The sequence below is a fragment of the Salvelinus namaycush genome, chromosome 26 (assembly GCF_016432855.1).
Source record: "Salvelinus namaycush isolate Seneca chromosome 26, SaNama_1.0, whole genome shotgun sequence".
Lineage (NCBI taxonomy): Eukaryota > Metazoa > Chordata > Actinopteri > Salmoniformes > Salmonidae > Salvelinus > Salvelinus namaycush.
The window spans coordinates 42,931,628-42,950,268 of NC_052332.1; the positions used below are offsets into that span (position 1 = coordinate 42,931,628).

General features: G+C 41.7%; 1 protein-coding gene across 7 annotated transcripts in view; it reads left to right on the forward strand.

Moving 5' to 3' along the window:
• The first annotated feature begins 10,302 nt into the window (after window positions 1-10,302).
• The window catches only part of tpte (transmembrane phosphatase with tensin homology), a 45,821-nt gene continuing 37,482 nt past the window's right edge, over window positions 10,303-18,641 (forward strand). For 4 of the 7 annotated variants that reach the window (XR_005472540.1, XM_038965459.1, XM_038965463.1 and 1 more), the window contains exons 1-2: window positions 10,305-10,604; window positions 12,081-12,171. Coding sequence is in view for 6 of the 7 variants with exons in the window: in XM_038965459.1 (XP_038821387.1) it covers window positions 12,122-12,171 (50 nt within the window). In the remaining variant the exon portion in view is untranslated. Of the gene's footprint in view, window positions 10,605-10,814; window positions 10,978-12,080; window positions 12,172-18,641 lie in introns of those variants that run through there. The other 3 variants (XM_038965460.1, XM_038965462.1, XM_038965464.1) reach the window with 2 other exon arrangements.

Here is an 18,641-nt window from a genome sequence, read left to right on the forward strand (position 1 = left end):
ACAGGGGGTACCGGTACAGAGTCAATGTGGAGGCTATATACAGGGGGTACCGGTACAGCGTCAATGTGGAGGCTATATACAGGGGGTACCGGTATCGAGTTAATGTGGAGGCTATATACAGGGTGTACCGGTACAGAGTCAATGTGGAGGCTATATACAGGGGGTACCGGTACAGAGTCAGTGTGGAGGCTATATACAGGGGGTACCGGTACAGAGTCAATGTGGAGGCTATATACAGGGGGTACCGGTACAGAGTCAATGTGGAGGCTATATACAGGGGGTACCGGTATCGAGTTAATGTGCGGGGGTACAGGTTAGTCGAGGTACTTTAAAGTACTACTTAAGTAGTTTTTTGGGGTATCTGTACTTTTACTTTTGAAATTTTTGACAAGTATTACTTTGACTTCACTACATTCCTAAAAAATAAATAGTACTTTTTATATCCAAAAAGTACTCGTTACATTTTGAATGCTTAGCAGGACAGGAAAATGGTCCAATTCACGCACTTATCAAGAGAACACGTGGTCATCCCTACATCCCTACTGGTGGACTCACTAAACACAAATACATCTTTCGTAAATGATGTCAGAGTGTCAGAGTGTCAGAGTGTCAGAGTGTCTGAGTGTCTGAGTGTCTGAGTGTCTGAGTGTCTGAGTGTCGTGGTGTCTGAGTGTGCCCCTGGCTATCTGTGAATTTAAAAAAAGACAAAATGGTGCCATCTGCTTTCCTTAATATAAGGAATTTTAAAATATTTTTACTTTTGCATACTTAAGTAAAATTGAGCAATTACATTTACTTTTGATACTTACTGCAAGTATATTTACAACCAAATACTTTTAGACTTTTACTCAAGTAGTATTTTACTGGGTGACTTTCAATTTTACTTGAGTAACTTTCTATTAAGGTATGTATGACAATTGGTTACTTTTTCCACCAATGTGTACATGTAGGTAAAGTGACTATGCATAGATAATAAACAGCGAGTAGCAGCAGTGTAAAAAAAGAGGGGTTAATGCAAATAGTCTGGGTAGCCATTTTGATTAGATGTTCAGGAGTCTAATGGCTTGGGGGTAGAAGCTGTTTAGAAGCCTTTTGGTCCTAGACTTGGTGCTCCGGTACCACTTGCCGTGCGGTAGCAGAGAGAACAGTCTATGACTAAGGTGGCTGGAGTCTTTGGCAATTTTTAGGGCCTTCCTCTGACACCGCCTGGTATAGAGGTCTTGCAAGGCTGGAAGCTTGGCCCCAGTGATGTACTGGGCCGTACGCACTACCCTCTGTAGTGCCTTGCGATCAGAGGTTGAGCAGTTGTCGTGAATGTTTCATGTGTTTCTATTTGTCCCCAAATTAATATAGTTGGTTCAGAGTTTGTGTTGATATTTCAACTTGAGTGTCCTGATCGCGTCTGGTGCGGATGGACAAAATCAACATGCATGTGATGGCGCACACGGTGATGCAACCAGTCAGGATGCTCTCGATGGTGCAGCTGTGGAACCTCTTGAGAATCTGAGGACCCATGACAAATCTTTTCAGTCTCCTGAGGAGGAATAGTTTTTGAAATGCCCTCTTAAAGACTGTCTTGATGTGTTTGGACCATGCTAGTTTGTTGGTGATGTGGACGCCAAGGAACTTGAAGCTCTCAACCTGCTCCACTACAGCCCCGTCGATGAGAATGGGGGCGTTCTCAGACCTCCTTTTCCTGTAGTCCACGATCATCTCCTTTTGTCTTGATCATGTTGAGGGAGAGGTTTTTGTCCTGGTACCACACTGGCCAGGTCTCTGACCTCCTCCCTATAGGCTGTCTCATCGTTGTCGGTGATCAGGCCTACCACCGTTGTGTCGTCAGCAAACTTAATGATGGTGTTGGAGTCGTGCTTGGCCACACAGTCGTGGGGGAACAGGGAGTACAGGAGGGGACTAAGCACGCACCCCTGAGGGGCCTCCATGTTGAGGATCAGCGAGGCAGATGTGTTGTTACCCACCCTTACCACCTGGGGGCGGCCCGTCAGGAAGTCCAGGATCCAGTTGCAGATGGAGGGGTTTAACCCCAGGGTCCTTAGCTTAGTGATGAGCTTTTAGGGTACTATGATGTTGAACGCTGAGCTGTAGTCAATGAATAGCATTCTCATGTAGGTGTTCCTTTTGTACATGTGGGAAAGGGCAGTGTAGAGCGCAATAGAGATTGTGTCATCTGTGGATCTGTTTGGGCGGTATGCAAATTGGAGTGGGTCTAGGGTTGCTGGGATGATGGGATGATGGTGTTGATGTGAGCCATGACCAGCCTTTCAAAGCACTTCATGGCTTCAGGACTGAGTGCTACGGGTTGGTAGACATTTAGGCAGGTTACCTTGGTGTTCTTGGGCACAGGGACTATGGTGGTCTGCTTTAAACATGTAGGTATTACAGACTCAGTTGGTCAGCACATGCTCTGAGTACACGTCCTGGTAATGTTGACCTGTTTAAAGGTCTTAAATCACATCGGCTACGGAGAGCGTGATCACACAGTTGCCTGGAACAGCTGATGCTCTCATGCATGCTTCAGTGTCGCTTGCCTTGAAGCGCGCACAAGTCATTTAGCTCATCGGGTAGCCTCGTGTCACTGGGCAGCTCGCGGCTGGGCTTCCATTTGTAGTCCGTAATAGTTTGCAAGCGTTGCCACATCCAACGAGTGTCAGAGCCGGTGTAGAAGGATTCAGTCTTAGTCCTGTATTGATTTTTCCCTGTTTGATGGTTTGTCGTAGGGCAAAGCAGGATTTCTTATAAGCGCCCAGTCCCGCTCCTTGAAAGCAGCAGCTCTACCCTTTATCTTAGTGTGGGTGTTGCCTGTAATCCATGGCTTCTGGTTGGGGTATGTACGTACGGTCACTATGGGTTGGTAGGATAGTCTCGAACGGAGCTCATCCAGTTTATTCTTCAATGATTCCACGTTGGTTGGTTACCCACTCGCCAACAAATTCTCACAAGGCTCCCGGATCTGCGTCCCCTGTATCGGCGAAGGACGGGGATTTGGGCCTGGTCCGGTATCGGCAGTAAATCCTTTCGTCACACCTGTTATTTTATGGCTGGTTATAACACCTCCTACATAAGTGTCAAAACCTACATTTATTCAAATTAGTTTTGTTTGAAAGTTTGTTTCTTAAAATCCTTTGTTGTTGCAATGAATAATTGTTTTATCATATTTTAAATAACTTGCAGAAAATACAATTTATGACGAACCAATCCTGTTTTCACTTTGCTAAGAAAATACACTTTCTACAACGGGTTGGTCAAAACAAGCATTTTTATTGGTTGAGACGCGTTCTAAGCCATACCTGTTTAGCCAATGACGCAAAAATGGGCATCTTGTTTTCTGTTCCATCTGACAAATCCCTGTGCATCCATCAGCCCAGCCAGCCAATTCATGAAATTGTTTTCCTCTGTAAAAAGCTTCTAGACTATATCTCCCCTTGCTTCTAGCCTACATTTGGTTTATAACAACGGGGGTTTGTAAAAACGTTGCTGTCTGTCTCTAGACAATAAAATAAAAAAGATCTATATTGAAATTCGATCTCCACTGTCCGTGACCACAGCCATGCTAACAGTGTCTCCGTCTCGTACCCATGACCACAACCATGCTAACAGTGTCTCCGTCTCGTACCCATGACCACAACCATGCTAACAGTGTCTCCGTCTCGTACCCATGACCGCAGCACAGCGTCTCCGTCTCGTACCTATGACCACAGCACAGCGACTCCGTCTCATACCCATGACCACAGCACAGCGTCTCCGTCTCGTACCCATGACCACAGCCATGCTAACAGTGTCTCCGTCTCGTACCCATGACCACAGCACAGCGTCTCCGTCTCGTACCCATGACCACAGCCATGCTAACAGTGTCTCCGTCTCGTACCCATGACCACAGCCATGCTAACAGCGTCTCCGTCTCGTACCTATGACCGCAGCACAGCGTCTCCGTCTCGTACCTATGACCGCAGCACAGCGTCTCCGTCTCGTACCCATGACGGCAGCACAGCGGCTCCGTCTCGTACCTATGACCGCAGCGTCTCCGTCTCGTACCCATGACCGCAGCACAGTGGCTCCGTCTCGTACCCATGACGGCAGCACAGCGGCTCCGTCTCGTACCCATGACGGCAGCACAGCGGCTCCGTCTCGTACCCATGACCGCAGCACAGCGTCTCCGTCTCGTACCCATGACGGCAGCACAGCGGCTCCGTCTCGTACCCATGACGGCAGCACAGCGGCTCCGTCTCGTACCCATGACGGCAGCACAGCGTCTCCGTCTCGTACCTATGACCACAGCGTCTCCGTCTCGTACCTATGACCGCAGCACAGCCATGCTAAAAAAACGACTTACAACACCGTACAATTGCTTTGTTATGACCATCATAATCATATAAGCCAGAGAGGCCTATCACGTACTTGTCCTTATATCAGTCATCAGTCACATAGAGGGTGTCTGGTCCTGCTCCTGCTCTCTGCTCCTACATTCATCCCAGTCATCAGTTACATAGAGGGTGTCTGGTCCTGCTCCTACATTCATCCCAGTCATCAGTCACATAGAGGGTGTCTGGTCCTGCTCCTACATTCATCCCTGTCATCAGTCACATAGAGGGTGTCTAGTCCTGCTCCTACATTCATCCCAGTCATCAGTCACATAGAGGGTGTCTGGTCCTGCTCCTACATTCATCCCAGTCATCAGTCACATAGAGGGTGTCTGGTCCTGCTCCTACATTCATCCCAGTCATCAGTCACATAGAGGGTGTCTGGTCCTGCTCCTACATTCATCCCAGTCATCAGTCACATAGAGGGTGTCTGGTCCTGCTCCTACATTCATCCCAGTCATCAGCAACAGAGCACTGGGGCAGGTGCATGTCTGACATCAATGTGTGAGCAAATATACAATGATCATTTTAATATGGTTAATTTCAGAAAATGTTATATAACATCAACATACTGTTGACACACAGGCCATGGTGTAATGGAATGTTTTGCCTCGTGTGGTAGGTTTTGTGGCCTTTGACACTTTCGTAGGTGTTATAACCAGCCATGAAACAACTACTGTTGTGGCCTTTGACACTTATGTAGGTGTTATAACCAGCCATGAAATAATGCAATGTGTGTCACAACAGGTCTAAAATGTGTGTCGTGACAAGTTATGAGAGCGGTAGGTTGGGCCAGTAACCGAAAGGTTGCTAGATGGAATCCCCCGAGCTGACAAGGTGAAAATCTGTCGTTCTGCTTCTGAGAACAAGGCAGTTAACCCACTGTTCCCCCAATAAGCCGTCATTGTAAATAATAATTTGTTCTTAACTGACTTGCCTGGGTAAATAAATGTAATATTTTATGACATACGTATTATGATGCTGGGAGTCAAATGGCACCATTTGGATATTAGAGCGATGATGTTAGTCACACCAGATTGTCTTTGTAACACGGAGCTTCTCAAAGACATTCATTCCTACAGGACTGCTACAATTTTGTACAAATAATGTTACCGTTCCTGCCAAAAAGGAACTGTCTGTCCATCCTTCTGTGTGTGAGCTTCTCAGATAGATGCAATTTTTGGTTTTAAATGACAAGAACTGTTACCACATGACATGATGGACACATGTTAGAATGTTACTAAAACACTGTTACATGTTCTGCCAAAGGTCAATCAAAGCTGTTCTCTTTTCAGCCCCTACTGTCTGTTTCAAGGGATGCCAACGTATATCACTACTGTCCTACACTGTGTCCTGTCTACTGAGGCCATATGTCACTATTAGATGTGTTTATTGCTCATTAGCGTTATGATTGATGTGAATGTGTTGTTCATTAGTGTTATGAGAGATGTGTGTTTGTATTGCTCATTAGTGTTATGAGAGATGTGTGTTTGTATTGCTCATTAGTGTTATGAGAGATGTGTGTTTGTATTGCTCATTAGTGTTATGAGAGATGTGTTTGTGTTGCTCATTAGTGTTATGAGAGATGTGTGTTTGTATTGCTCATTAGTGTTATGAGAGATGTGTGTATTCTAAGCTTTTACCCAAAGAACTTTCACTTCACACCTTTTTACAAGCTGGAGGCTTGCATTTTCATATTTTATATGCACTGCTTCATTGCTTTTGTATACAACACAGACTGTACTACTATGTATAATACTGTTTCTACTACAGTATTAGTGATTTATTACAATTTCAGGATCATCTATGAACATCAGGGAGCTGTGTTTAGTTTATAATACTGGTTTATTATTGTAAAATACATTTGAGTTGGTGTGATAAACGTCTGAACTACCATTCCTCTGCTGTGAGCTTCATGTGTCAACTACACCATCAAACTGGAAAGAGTTTAACTTTCAATATATTTACAAAGAACTGGACAAAAGATGGGAAAACAACCAGTAGATTGTAACTTTACGTAAAGTCAAGTTGAGGGGCTCTTAAATGTTGCTCTTGTGGTCGTGGAAGAAGGGTTCTGATTTTAGATTTGAATGGCAGAAGAAGGAAAAGTTGTGGAAGAGTTTCATACTCTTCAGTGTTTGTCTAATTGGGAAAGTGGTCAAAATGGCCGTTTCAAAAAAGTCTGGAAGAAAAAGCAGTTGGTTCGGTAACTCAAAACGGGTGTCATTCTTGATCGGTAAAAGTTATTCTTGTTCTGATTTAGAGATTTTCAGTAGCAGAGAAGGAGAGGAGGATTTCATACCCTCTAACACGTTGGGAAAGTGGACCAAGCTGATGTGTCAAAAGCCACAATAGCCTGAAAAGTCGACACTCAACCTGACACTTGGACTGACAGTTGACACAGCCTGACACTCGTTTTAAATAAAAGGTGAAATACATACATTTTGTAACAGTTGACGATAGCCACAGAAAGAGTGGAGTCCCTCTCAATATTAGGCTGCATTACATTGAATGGAATACCAAAATAAACTAATATTTGTATATAACATAAAGCTTATTTAAACAAAAGAGATGGATATAGCAGCCTACCTTAATTTCGCCCGTGTTTCGTCCGTTGTGAGTCGAGGAAGGTCTGTGGTCTGGGTGCAGTGTATGTCCGATATCATGCCTGTTTTATCAGTGTGATCCAGTCAACCCGGCTCAGCATCGTTCCCTGAAATCCCAAATCCCAGATCAGTTTGTGTTTTCTCCCCCCCTGGTGGTCAAGTTAAGGAATTGGTATGGATAAGCTGATCCTGGATCTGTGCCTCTGATCCATCAGTTTGTCTTGTTCCCCCCCTGGTGGTCAAGGTAGGGAATTAGTATGGATAAGCTGATCCTGGATCTGTACCTATGATCCAACCCCAGTGGATAGATGTGTGACCGTTGTCCCAAATGGCAGCCTATTCCCAATGCAGTGCACTACATTTGACCAAGGCCCATAGTGCACTACACAGGGAACAGGGTGCCATTTGGAACCCTTCTGTGTTTGATGCTCCATTCTTTGCCTACCCCGCTCTTCTTGCTGGTCCTGGGGGGAAAACATCTGCAACATTGTACATCGTCTGATTCCTACATCTGAAATAGCATGTATTCTTTTTAGATAACGGTCATCGGGTACGTTTTAGGATTCACTTAAAGTCTAATTTGTTCCTCATGAAGAGCTGGTGGCAGTGCAATTAATTCCCGTTGATTCCAGATGTTTCTCAGAAGCTTTACCTTTTGCAACAGGACATTTTTGTGAAAGATTGGTGCACAAAATTATTGGCATATTCATTGTATTAAAGTGAATATAAGTTTGTACATGAAGTGGAATAAAACAAGGTCATTGATTGACTGACCAGCAGACAGTGCAGTGAGGGGCATAGCCACTAGAATACATGTCTGATAATACAGGACTATTAAATGGCCCAGTGCGCTACTTTTCAGAGTGTACCTCAGCACGCCAACTTGTTATGGCAAAGGGGGGACTACAGCAGGAGAGAGGAGCATTGCAGACTGAACTCGGTTCACTCAAAAGCGCTGTAGAATTAAATGTTTAATCCACGTTTCTCCAAACGTCAAATTTTGAAGTAAATAGTTAGGGTTACAGTTTTTTGCGATCGCTTACACTTCTTGTTGTGGAATTTGGCTCGTGTCAACGTAACACACAAGACAACACTCGGGGATAAATATCTCACTTCTGTCAAAATGAAACTCTGCAATCAAAACTTAACAATCCTTTTCCAAAAATGTCCCATTTGAATTCCTCTTTCAAAGCAGTAACACACGGACGTACTTTATACAGAATACTGACGTCTTTAGTACATTGTATACCTTTTTAATTGTGTTATACAAGCTTCTGTGAAAGATTTCTCCCGTACATCTACTCACACCGGGGCGGCAGGTTTCCTAGTGGTTAGAGCGTTGGACTAGTAACCGGAAGATCGAATCCCCCAGCTGACAAGGTAAACATCTGTCGTTCTGCCCCTGAACAAGGCAGTTAACCCACTGTTCCCCAGTAGGCTGTCATTGAAAATAAGAATTTGTTCTTAACTGATTTGCCTAGTTAAAATAAGATCAAATTAATAAACACAAAAGTAGAAAGGCTTCAGAAAAAAAATATACAGCTTAAGTTTTTACAACAAAAACAAAGTAATTACAGTACTCAATACGTTACTGTAAACTCACAGAAACAAAAGTAATTACAGTGCAATGGTAAACAAAACAAAAATATTGTAAGGGAAGGGGTGGATGGTTTATGGATCCCGCCTTCTGTTAGGGTCTGGCCACATCACAAGCCATGTCATCCCTGGCTAGGCAACGGGGAAAATGTCGCCTTGCCACAAGCCATGTCATCCCTGGCTAGGCAACGGTGAAAATTTCGCCTTGCGTGCCGTATCCAACCCTGGACTGATCCCCACCTCAACGTCTCCGCATGCCTCTTCCATTGTTTGCAGAAGAGGCAGGCGGGCATGTGATTGGCGGTCATATACACTTTCCAATGGCAAGCTGAAAAATAATTCCTCAATCGGATTGGGGAGTAACGGGGGGCAAGTATACAACTGTGACGTTATTGTGGTTGGTGAACCGGTCCCTGACCAGAGCAGCCCGGTGGGAACTAACATTATCCCAGATGACAACAAACCTGGGCTGCTCTGGTCCGTCCTGTAGAACTACATTATGTAGTGCATCCAGAAATATAACTATGTGTTGCAGTATTGTATGGACCCAGGGTGGCGTGGTGATGGAGAACTCCTTGCAGACTAATGGCGGCATATAAGGGGATATTCCCCCCGCCGGCGCTACCCAGGGACATTCACAACGGCTCTTTGTCCTATAACATTTTCTTCCCTCTACGCCTGGTTTTTAGATTGAATCCAGATTCATCAATGAAAATGAACTCATGAGGCTGTGCAGTTGCATCAAAGTCCAGGACTGTCTGTAACAGAACATACATGCACACTGTACCATGAATACGGTGTAACTCCAAAACACAGGACTACAATGTCTACATTTACACACAAGGGCTGGGGGCTGGGTTGGGTCAGACACATTCAGTCAAAACTACAAGCTACAGGCAAGGCAGGTGCCCCCACAGTTGTGTAGCGACTCAGGTTGGACTGGACTCTCTGCCTCCCTCATCACCAGGCCATGATTTATGACACGGTCCACCAAAGTGGCCCTAATGGCATCAGAAATATGTCCCCTTTTTTTGTTCTTGTAGTTCTCCTCCTCTCTTCCTCTCACCGCCTCCATGTTTGCAAAGTTCTCACCAAAGAGGTGATCTTACCTGAGGTCTATTTGTAGTGCTGAGGCTCTGACTAATTGGTGTTCAATTACTGTATAAGTGTTTTCATGTGTGTGTGTGGGTGTTGCCAATTTCAGGTATGTTTTGCTTTTTGAATAGAAGTGATTGCAAGAGATTTCATTCTTGAACGAAGTGTCTGATGTAAGAAACAGTGTGTCGTGTTTTACAGAATTGCAAACAAAGTGCAAAGCAGAAAATGTGTTTGTACTGTTGGTGCCTTTGTTTAAAGGCCCGGTTACAAAAGTTAAGGTTTTGATGATTTTGTCTAAGTATTCACTTAAGCAATCGGCAAAAACTGTAAAACATTAAGTTTAGGCATTCAGTCCGAATGGTTAAGGTAAGGGTTTGGGTTAAAACATACAAAATGTGTGTCCAGCACTGGGATTGAACAAGTGACCTTCTGATCCAGAGTAATGGGATTACACCCATCCGCCACACCATTGCAAAACGCAAGCTTTCTTGACGATAATAGCGCCGATTTTTGCCCTAGTGTCTGGTTTTTGAAGGCATTTCTCGACGTCCTCAGAATATGGTTAGACGTCCAATTTCGAAGTCACTCTTGAGCGATCTGCCTGTCAGGAAGTTGAAAACCGCTACGTTTGCAGAGTGGTGCAGGAATAGGAGGGATGGAAGGAAAAAATACCTCCGTGAACCTTTGAACCGTCTTCTCGAACTAGTCACAAGACTCTCTTCGTCTTATTGAACTAGTCACAAGACTCGTATACTTCCTAATCGGAATTGACTATCACACATACCGATGCAGACGACCCGGTTCACTATGGGATCGCGATAAAGTGATTCGTTTTGATTAAGAAAATAAAACGAACGGAAAACAAGGGAAGGGGAGAGAGGAGCACCACAGCACTCTTCTATGCTGCTAAAAGAGAGTCGTTTAGGTTTGTATCATTGTAGCCACAACTTTCCAGATCATGTGTGGTTAACCTTTAATCCATTCTTCCGAAAATACAGCAACAAGTCAATATGCTCAAGTGCAGACTTTGTTTTTGGAATGTTTGTTTCGGTCGGGCGACACGTTCTGCAGAGCTCGTGTTTATTGTGTGCAGTGCTTTCCGCCGGACCGTGTGCGGGTGTCGGTTACAGTGGATGGTTTCCCAGAAGCATCGTAATACGGCTCTGTTCATCCACGGAACCTTCGCAGGAGGTCGTCGTTTAAATCTCCCGAGCTGTTTCCCCAAAAAACGTCTTAACGAGCGTTGTCAAGTACAACTTCAGTAATTTTACCGACTGCTTCAGACCACACGGAGAACGGTGCGTCGTAGGATACGTTTGTTTCCCCTTATACCGCGTCAAATTATACACAGAAGATCTAGGCTAAACATAGAATCAATATGTTTATCTGTCTTTCTGTGACCGCTGATAACTTAGTTGTGAAGTTGACTACAAATAGTTACTACGTCTTTACAATTGTTACAAACAAGCGAACGATTAAAAAAAATGTTTCAAATGAAAACCGAGAGGACTGCATTACAAGATAAATAGCCGATACTGTGTAATTCAAAAATATATGTCAATTTCATGTTAATTAAATTGAGCTTTATTTTGTTAATTATAGGCCACAGTCAACATGTGCGCAATGATGTGACTAGACTTGATTTAGTACATTTATTATAGGGTAAGAATTAAGCCGTATATCAATATTTGCATCCATAGGTGGTAATCTCTTGCTAGAAGTTGATCCGTTGTCAGTATTGTGGAATAATTGTAATGTTAAAAGTAAGAGTTGAATGGAGAAAGCTGAACCAGAGAGCAGCTCTACCTTTTTCCGATCCTATCAGTATCGACACATGCCTCAGCGACGGTTCACTCACCGTGGTGTTTCGGGAAACGCATGTTACACCTTCGGCGGTTGTAGGAAAGATGTTAAAACACCCGTAAACCTATGTTACATCGGGAAAGCAGTGCCTGTGCTCTTGTGTAGTATTATTCCTTGTCCAAACATTGTAACCAGCAGTTATGGGCTAAATGTCACACTATTCCCTACATAGTGCACTACGTTTGACCAGAGCTCTATGGGCACTTTTCGAAAGTTGTGTCCTGTGTAGGGAATAGGGTGCCATTTGATACTCAAAAGTGTTTGACAGAAACATGTCACCAAAGCCATCTGGGAAAACTTAAATCTCTGTGTTTTCAGGGGCGGACTGGTCTTCTGACATTTTGGGCAAATGACTGATGGGCTGGTCCATTTTTAGCCCAGTGGGCCTGTCTAACTAGTTGTTTTTGTTGCTACAAATTATCATTACTTAGGTAATAATGGAGGCCTCAAGAAAAAAGTGGGCCGGTGTGTTAGAAATGTCTAGGCCGAATTCTGTTCCCAGTCCCCTGCATGTGTTGATATACTTTCTCTATAACAGGAACAGGAAAGAGAAAATAAGAGGCCAATTGTAGAACCATCATGTCATCTGTTCATTTCAATCCAGGGTCGGATTCCAAAGAAGTTAATGGGTAAGTTAACAGACTCACACTCACACACACACACACACACTCACACTCACACACACACACACACACACACACACACACTGACTGTCAACCTTTACTGTCTTTTAATGAGTCATCTACAGAAGTAGCTACTGTTAGGAGACATTATTTTACAATGACATGCTGAGCAGTGAAGGACTGTGTCCCAAATGTTACTATGGGCCCTGGTCAAAAGTAGTGCACTATATAGGGAATAGGGTTCCATAGGGCTCTGGTCTAAAGTAGTGCACTATATATAGGGAATAGGGTTCCATAGGGCTCTGGTCTAAAGTAGTGCACTATATATAGGGAATAGGGTGCCTTAGGGCTCTGGTCTAAAGTAGTGCACTATATATAGGGAATAGGGTGCCTTAGGGCTCTGGTCTAAAGTAGTGCACTATATAGGGAATAGGGTGCCATAGGGCTCTGGTCTAAAGTAGTGCACTATATAGGGAATGGGGTTCCACGGCCCTGGTCAAAATGGGATAGGGTGCCATTTGGGACAAACTCTAGGAATGGTCAGTTAAGACTACTGTAGTGTTGTAAGTCACTCTGACATTCTGCTGATGTCATCGGCTATTTCCTGGTTTGAAAAAAACTGGTCATCCGCTATTTGTCCTTAAGCTCGTCTCCTACGGCACGGAGACAGAGGATCGACAGGACAATATGAATTACTCTCACCTCTACTTCAAATCACATTTTATTGGTCACATAACACATATTTAGCGGGTGTTGTGAAATGCTTGTGTTTGTAACTCCAACAGTGCAGTAATACATAACTAAATGCTTGTGTTTCTAGCTCCAACAGTACAGTAATACATAATGCTTGTGTTTCTAGCTCCAACAGTACAGTAATACATAATGCTTGTGTTTCTAGCTCCAACAGTACAGTAATACATAATGCTTGTGTTTCTAGCTCCAACAGTACAGTAATACATAATGCTTGTGTTTCTAGCTCCAACAGTAATACATAATGCTTGTGTTTCTAGCTCCAACAGTACAGTAATACATAATGCTTGTGGTCCTAGCTCCAACAGTACAGTAATACATAATGCTTGTGTTTCTAGCTCCAACAGTACAGTAATACATAATGCTTGTGTTTCTAGCTCCAACAGTAATACATAATGCTTGTGTTTCTAGCTCCAACAGTGCAGTAATACATAATGCTTGTGTTTCTAGCTCCAACAGTAATACCTAATGCTTATGTTCCTAGCTCCAACAGTACAGTAATACATAATGCTTGTGTTTCTAGCTCCAACAGTACAGTAATACATAATGCTTGTGTTTCTAGCTCCAACAGTACAGTGATACATAATGCTTGTGTTTCTAGCTCCAACAGTACAGTAATACATAATGCTTGTGTTCCTAGCTCCAACAGTACAGTAATATATAATGCTTGTGTTTCTAGCTCCAACAGTGCAGTAATACATAATGCTTGTGTTTCTAGCTCCAACAGTACAGTAATACATAATGCTTGTGTTTCTAGCTCCAACAGTACAGTAATACATAATGCTTGTGTTTCTAGCTCCAACAGTACAGTAATACATAATGCTTGTGTTCCTAGCTCCAACAGTACAGTAATATATAATGCTTGTGTTTCTAGCTCCAACAGTGCAGTAATACATAATGCTTGTGTTTCTAGCTCCAACAGTACAGTAATACATAATGCTTGTGTTTCTAGCTCCAACAGTACAGTAATACATAATGCTTGTGTTTCTAGCTCCAACAGTGCAGTAATACCTAATGCTTGTGTTCCTAGCTCCAACAGTAATACATAATGCTTGTGTTCCTAGCTCCAACAGTACAGTAATACCTAATGCTTGTGTTTCTAGCTCCAACAGTACAGTAATACATAATGCTTGTGTTTCTAGCTCCAACAGTACAGTAATACATAATGCTTGTGTTTCTAGCTCCAACAGTACAGTAATACATAATGCTTGTGTTTCTAGCTCCAACAGTACAGTAATACCTAATGCTTGTGTTTCTAGCTCCAACAGTACAGTAATACCTAATGCTTGTGTTTCTAGCTCCAACAGTACAGTAATACATAATGCTTGTGTTTCTAGCTCCAACAGTACAGTAATACATAATGCTTGTGTTTCTAGCTCCAACAGTACAGTAATACATAATGCTTGTGTTTCTAGCTCCAACAGTACAGTAATACCTAATGCTTGTGTTTCTAGCTCCAACAGTACAGTAATACATAATGCTTGTGTTCCTAGCTCCAACAGTACAGTAATACATAATGCTTGTGTTTCTAGCTCCAACAGTACAGTAATACATAATGCTTGTGTTTCTAGCTCCAACAGTACAGTAATACATAATGCTTGTGTTTCTAGCTCCAACAGTACAGTAATACATAATGCTTGTGATTCTAGCTCCAACAGTACAGTAATACATAATGCTTGTGATTCTAGCTCCAACAGTACAGTAATACATAATGCTTGTGTTTCTAGCTCCAACAGTACAGTAATATATAATGCTTGTGTTTCTAGCTCCAACAGTACAGTAATACATAATGCTTGTGTTTCTAGCTCCAACAGTACAGTAATACATAATGCTTGTGTTTCTAGCTCCAACAGTACAGTAATACATAATGCTTGTGTTTCTAGCTCCAACAGTACAGTAATACATAATGCTTGTGTTTCTAGCTCCAACAGTGCAGTAATATATAATGCTTGTGTTTCTAGCTCCAACAGTAATACATAATGCTTGTGTTTCTAGCTCCAACAGTGCAGTAATATATAATGCTTGTGTTTCTAGCTCCAACAGTACAGTAATACATAATGCTTGTGTTTCTAGCTCCAACAGTACAGTAATACATAATGCTTGTGTTTCTAGCTCCAACAGTACAGTAATATCTAATGCTTGTGTTTCTAGCTCCAACAGTACAGTAATACATAATGCTTGTGGTTCTAGCTCCAACAGTACAGTAATACATAATGCTTGTGTTTCTAGCTCCAACAGTAATACATAATGCTTGTGTTTCTAGCTCCAACAGTAATACATAATGCTTGTGTTTCTTGCTCCAACAGTACAGTAATATATAATGCTTGTGTTTCTAGCTCCAACAGTACAGTAATACATAATGCTTGTGTTTCTAGCTCCAACAGTAATACATAATGCTTGTGTTTCTAGCTCCAACAGTACAGTAATACATAATGCTTGTGTTTCTAGCTCCAACAGTGCAGTAATACCTAATGCTTGTGTTCCTAGCTCCAACAGTACAGTAATACATAATGCTTGTGTTCCTAGCTCCAACAGTAATACATAATGCTTGTGTTCCTAGCTCCAACAGTACAGTAATACATAATGCTTGTGTTTCTAGCTCCAACAGTACAGTAATACATAATGCTTGTGTTTCTAGCTCCAACAGTACAGTAATACATAATGCTTGTGATTCTAGCTCCAACAGTACAGTAATACATAATGCTTGTGTTTCTAGCTCCAACAGTACAGTAATATATAATGCTTGTGTTTCTAGCTCCAACAGTACAGTAATACATAATGCTTGTGTTTCTAGCTCCAACAGTACAGTAATACATAATGCTTGTGTTTCTAGCTCCAACAGTACAGTAATACATAATGCTTGTGTTTCTAGCTCCAACAGTACAGTAATACATAATGCTTGTGTTTCTAGCTCCAACAGTGCAGTAATATATAATGCTTGTGTTTCTAGCTCCAACAGTAATACATAATGCTTGTGTTTCTAGCTCCAACAGTGCAGTAATATATAATGCTTGTGTTTCTAGCTCCAACAGTACAGTAATACATAATGCTTGTGTTTCTAGCTCCAACAGTACAGTAATACATAATGCTTGTGTTTCTAGCTCCAACAGTACAGTAATATCTAATGCTTGTGTTTCTAGCTCCAACAGTACAGTAATACATAATGCTTGTGGTTCTAGCTCCAACAGTACAGTAATACATAATGCTTGTGTTTCTAGCTCCAACAGTAATACATAATGCTTGTGTTTCTAGCTCCAACAGTAATACATAATGCTTGTGTTTCTTGCTCCAACAGTACAGTAATATATAATGCTTGTGTTTCTAGCTCCAACAGTACAGTAATACATAATGCTTGTGTTTCTAGCTCCAACAGTAATACATAATGCTTGTGTTTCTAGCTCCAACAGTACAGTAATACATAATGCTTGTGTTTCTAGCTCCAACAGTGCAGTAATACCTAATGCTTGTGTTCCTAGCTCCAACAGTACAGTAATACATAATGCTTGTGTTCCTAGCTCCAACAGTAATACATAATGCTTGTGTTCCTAGCTCCAACAGTACAGTAATACATAATGCTTGTGTTTCTAGCTCCAACAGTACAGTAATACATAATGCTTGTGTTTCTAGCTCCAACAGTACAGTAATACATAATGCTTGTGTTTCTAGCTCCAACAGTACAGTAATACATAATGCTTGTGTTCCTAGCTCCAACAGTGCAGTAATACATAATGCTTGTGTTTCTAGCTCCAACAGTACAGTAATACATAATGCTTGTGTTTCTAGCTCCAACAGTACAGTAATATATAATGCTTGTGTTTCTAGCTCCAACAGTACAGTAATACATAATGCTTGTGTTCCTAGCTCCAACAGTAATACATAATGCTTGTGTTTCTAGCTCCAACAGTACAGTAATACATAATGCTTGTGTTCCTATCTCCAACAGTACAGTAATACATAATGCTTGTGTTTCTAGCTCCAACAGTTCAGTAATACATAATGCTTGTGTTTCTAGCTCCAACAGTACAGTAATACATAATGCTTGTGTTTCTAGCTCCAACAGTACAGTAATACATAATGCTTGTGTTTCTAGCTCCAACAGTGCAGTAATACATAATGCTTGTGTTTCTAGCTCCAACAGTACAGTAATACATAATGCTTGTGTTCCTAGCTCCAACAGTACAGTAATACATAATGCTTGTGTTTCTAGCTCCAACAGTGCAGTAATACATAATGCTTGTGTTTCTAGCTCCAACAGTACAGTAATACATAATGCTTGTGTTTCTAGCTCCAACAGTAATACATAATGCTTGTGTTTCTAGCTCCAACAGTACAGTAATACATAATGCTTGTGTTTCTAGCTCCAACAGTACAGTAATACATAATGCTTGTGTTTCTAGCTCCAACAGTACAGTAATATATAATGCTTGTGTTTCTAGCTCCAACAGTACAGTAATACATAATGCTTGTGTTTCTAGCTCCAACAGTACAGTAATACATAATGCTTGTGTTCCTAGCTCCAACAGTAATACATAATGCTTGTGTTTCTAGCTCCAACAGTAATACATAATGCTTGTGTTCCTAGCTCCAACAGTACAGTAATACATAATGCTTGTGTTCCTAGCTCCAACAGTAATACATAATGCTTGTGTTCCTAGCTCCAACAGTACAGTAATATATAATGCTTGTCTTTCTAGCTCCAACAGTACAGTAATATCTAATGCTTGTGTTTCTAGCTCCAACAGTACAGTAATACATAATGCTTGTTTCTAGCTCCAACAGTACAGTAATACATAATGCTTGTGATTCTAGCTCCAACAGTACAGTAATACATAATGCTTGTGATTCTAGCTCCAACAGTACAGTAATACATAATGCTTGTGTTTCTAGCTCCAACAGTACAGTAATATATAATGCTTGTGTTTCTAGCTCCAACAGTAATACATAATGCTTGTGTTCCTAGCTCCAACAGTACAGTAATACATAATGCTTGTGTTTCTAGCTCCAACAGTACAGTAATACATAATGCTTGTGTTTCTAGCTCCAACAGTGCAGTAATATATAATGCTTGTGTTTCTAGCTCCAACAGTAATACATAATGCTTGTGTTTCTAGCTCCAACAGTGCAGTAATATATAATGCTTGTGTTTCTAGCTCCAACAGTACAGTAATACATAATGCTTGTGTTTCTAGCTCCAACAGTACAGTAATACATAATGCTTGTGTTTCTAGCTCCAACAGTACAGTAATATCTAATGCTTGTGTTTCTAGCTCCAACAGTACAGTAATACATAATGCTTGTGGTTCTAGCTCCAACAGTACAGTAATACATAATGCTTGTGTTTCTAGCTCCAACAGTAATACATAATGCTTGTGTTTCTAGCTCCAACAGTAATACATAATGCTTGTGTTTCTTGCTCCAACAGTACAGTAATATATAATGCTTGTGTTTCTAGCTCCAACAGTACAGTAATACATAATGCTTGTGTTTCTAGCTCCAACAGTAATACATAATGCTTGTGTTTCTAGCTCCAACAGTACAGTAATACATAATGCTTGTGTTTCTAGCTCCAACAGTGCAGTAATACCTAATGCTTGTGTTCCTAGCTCCAACAGTACAGTAATACATAATGCTTGTGTTCCTAGCTCCAACAGTAATACATAATGCTTGTGTTCCTAGCTCCAACAGTACAGTAATACATAATGCTTGTGTTTCTAGCTCCAACAGTA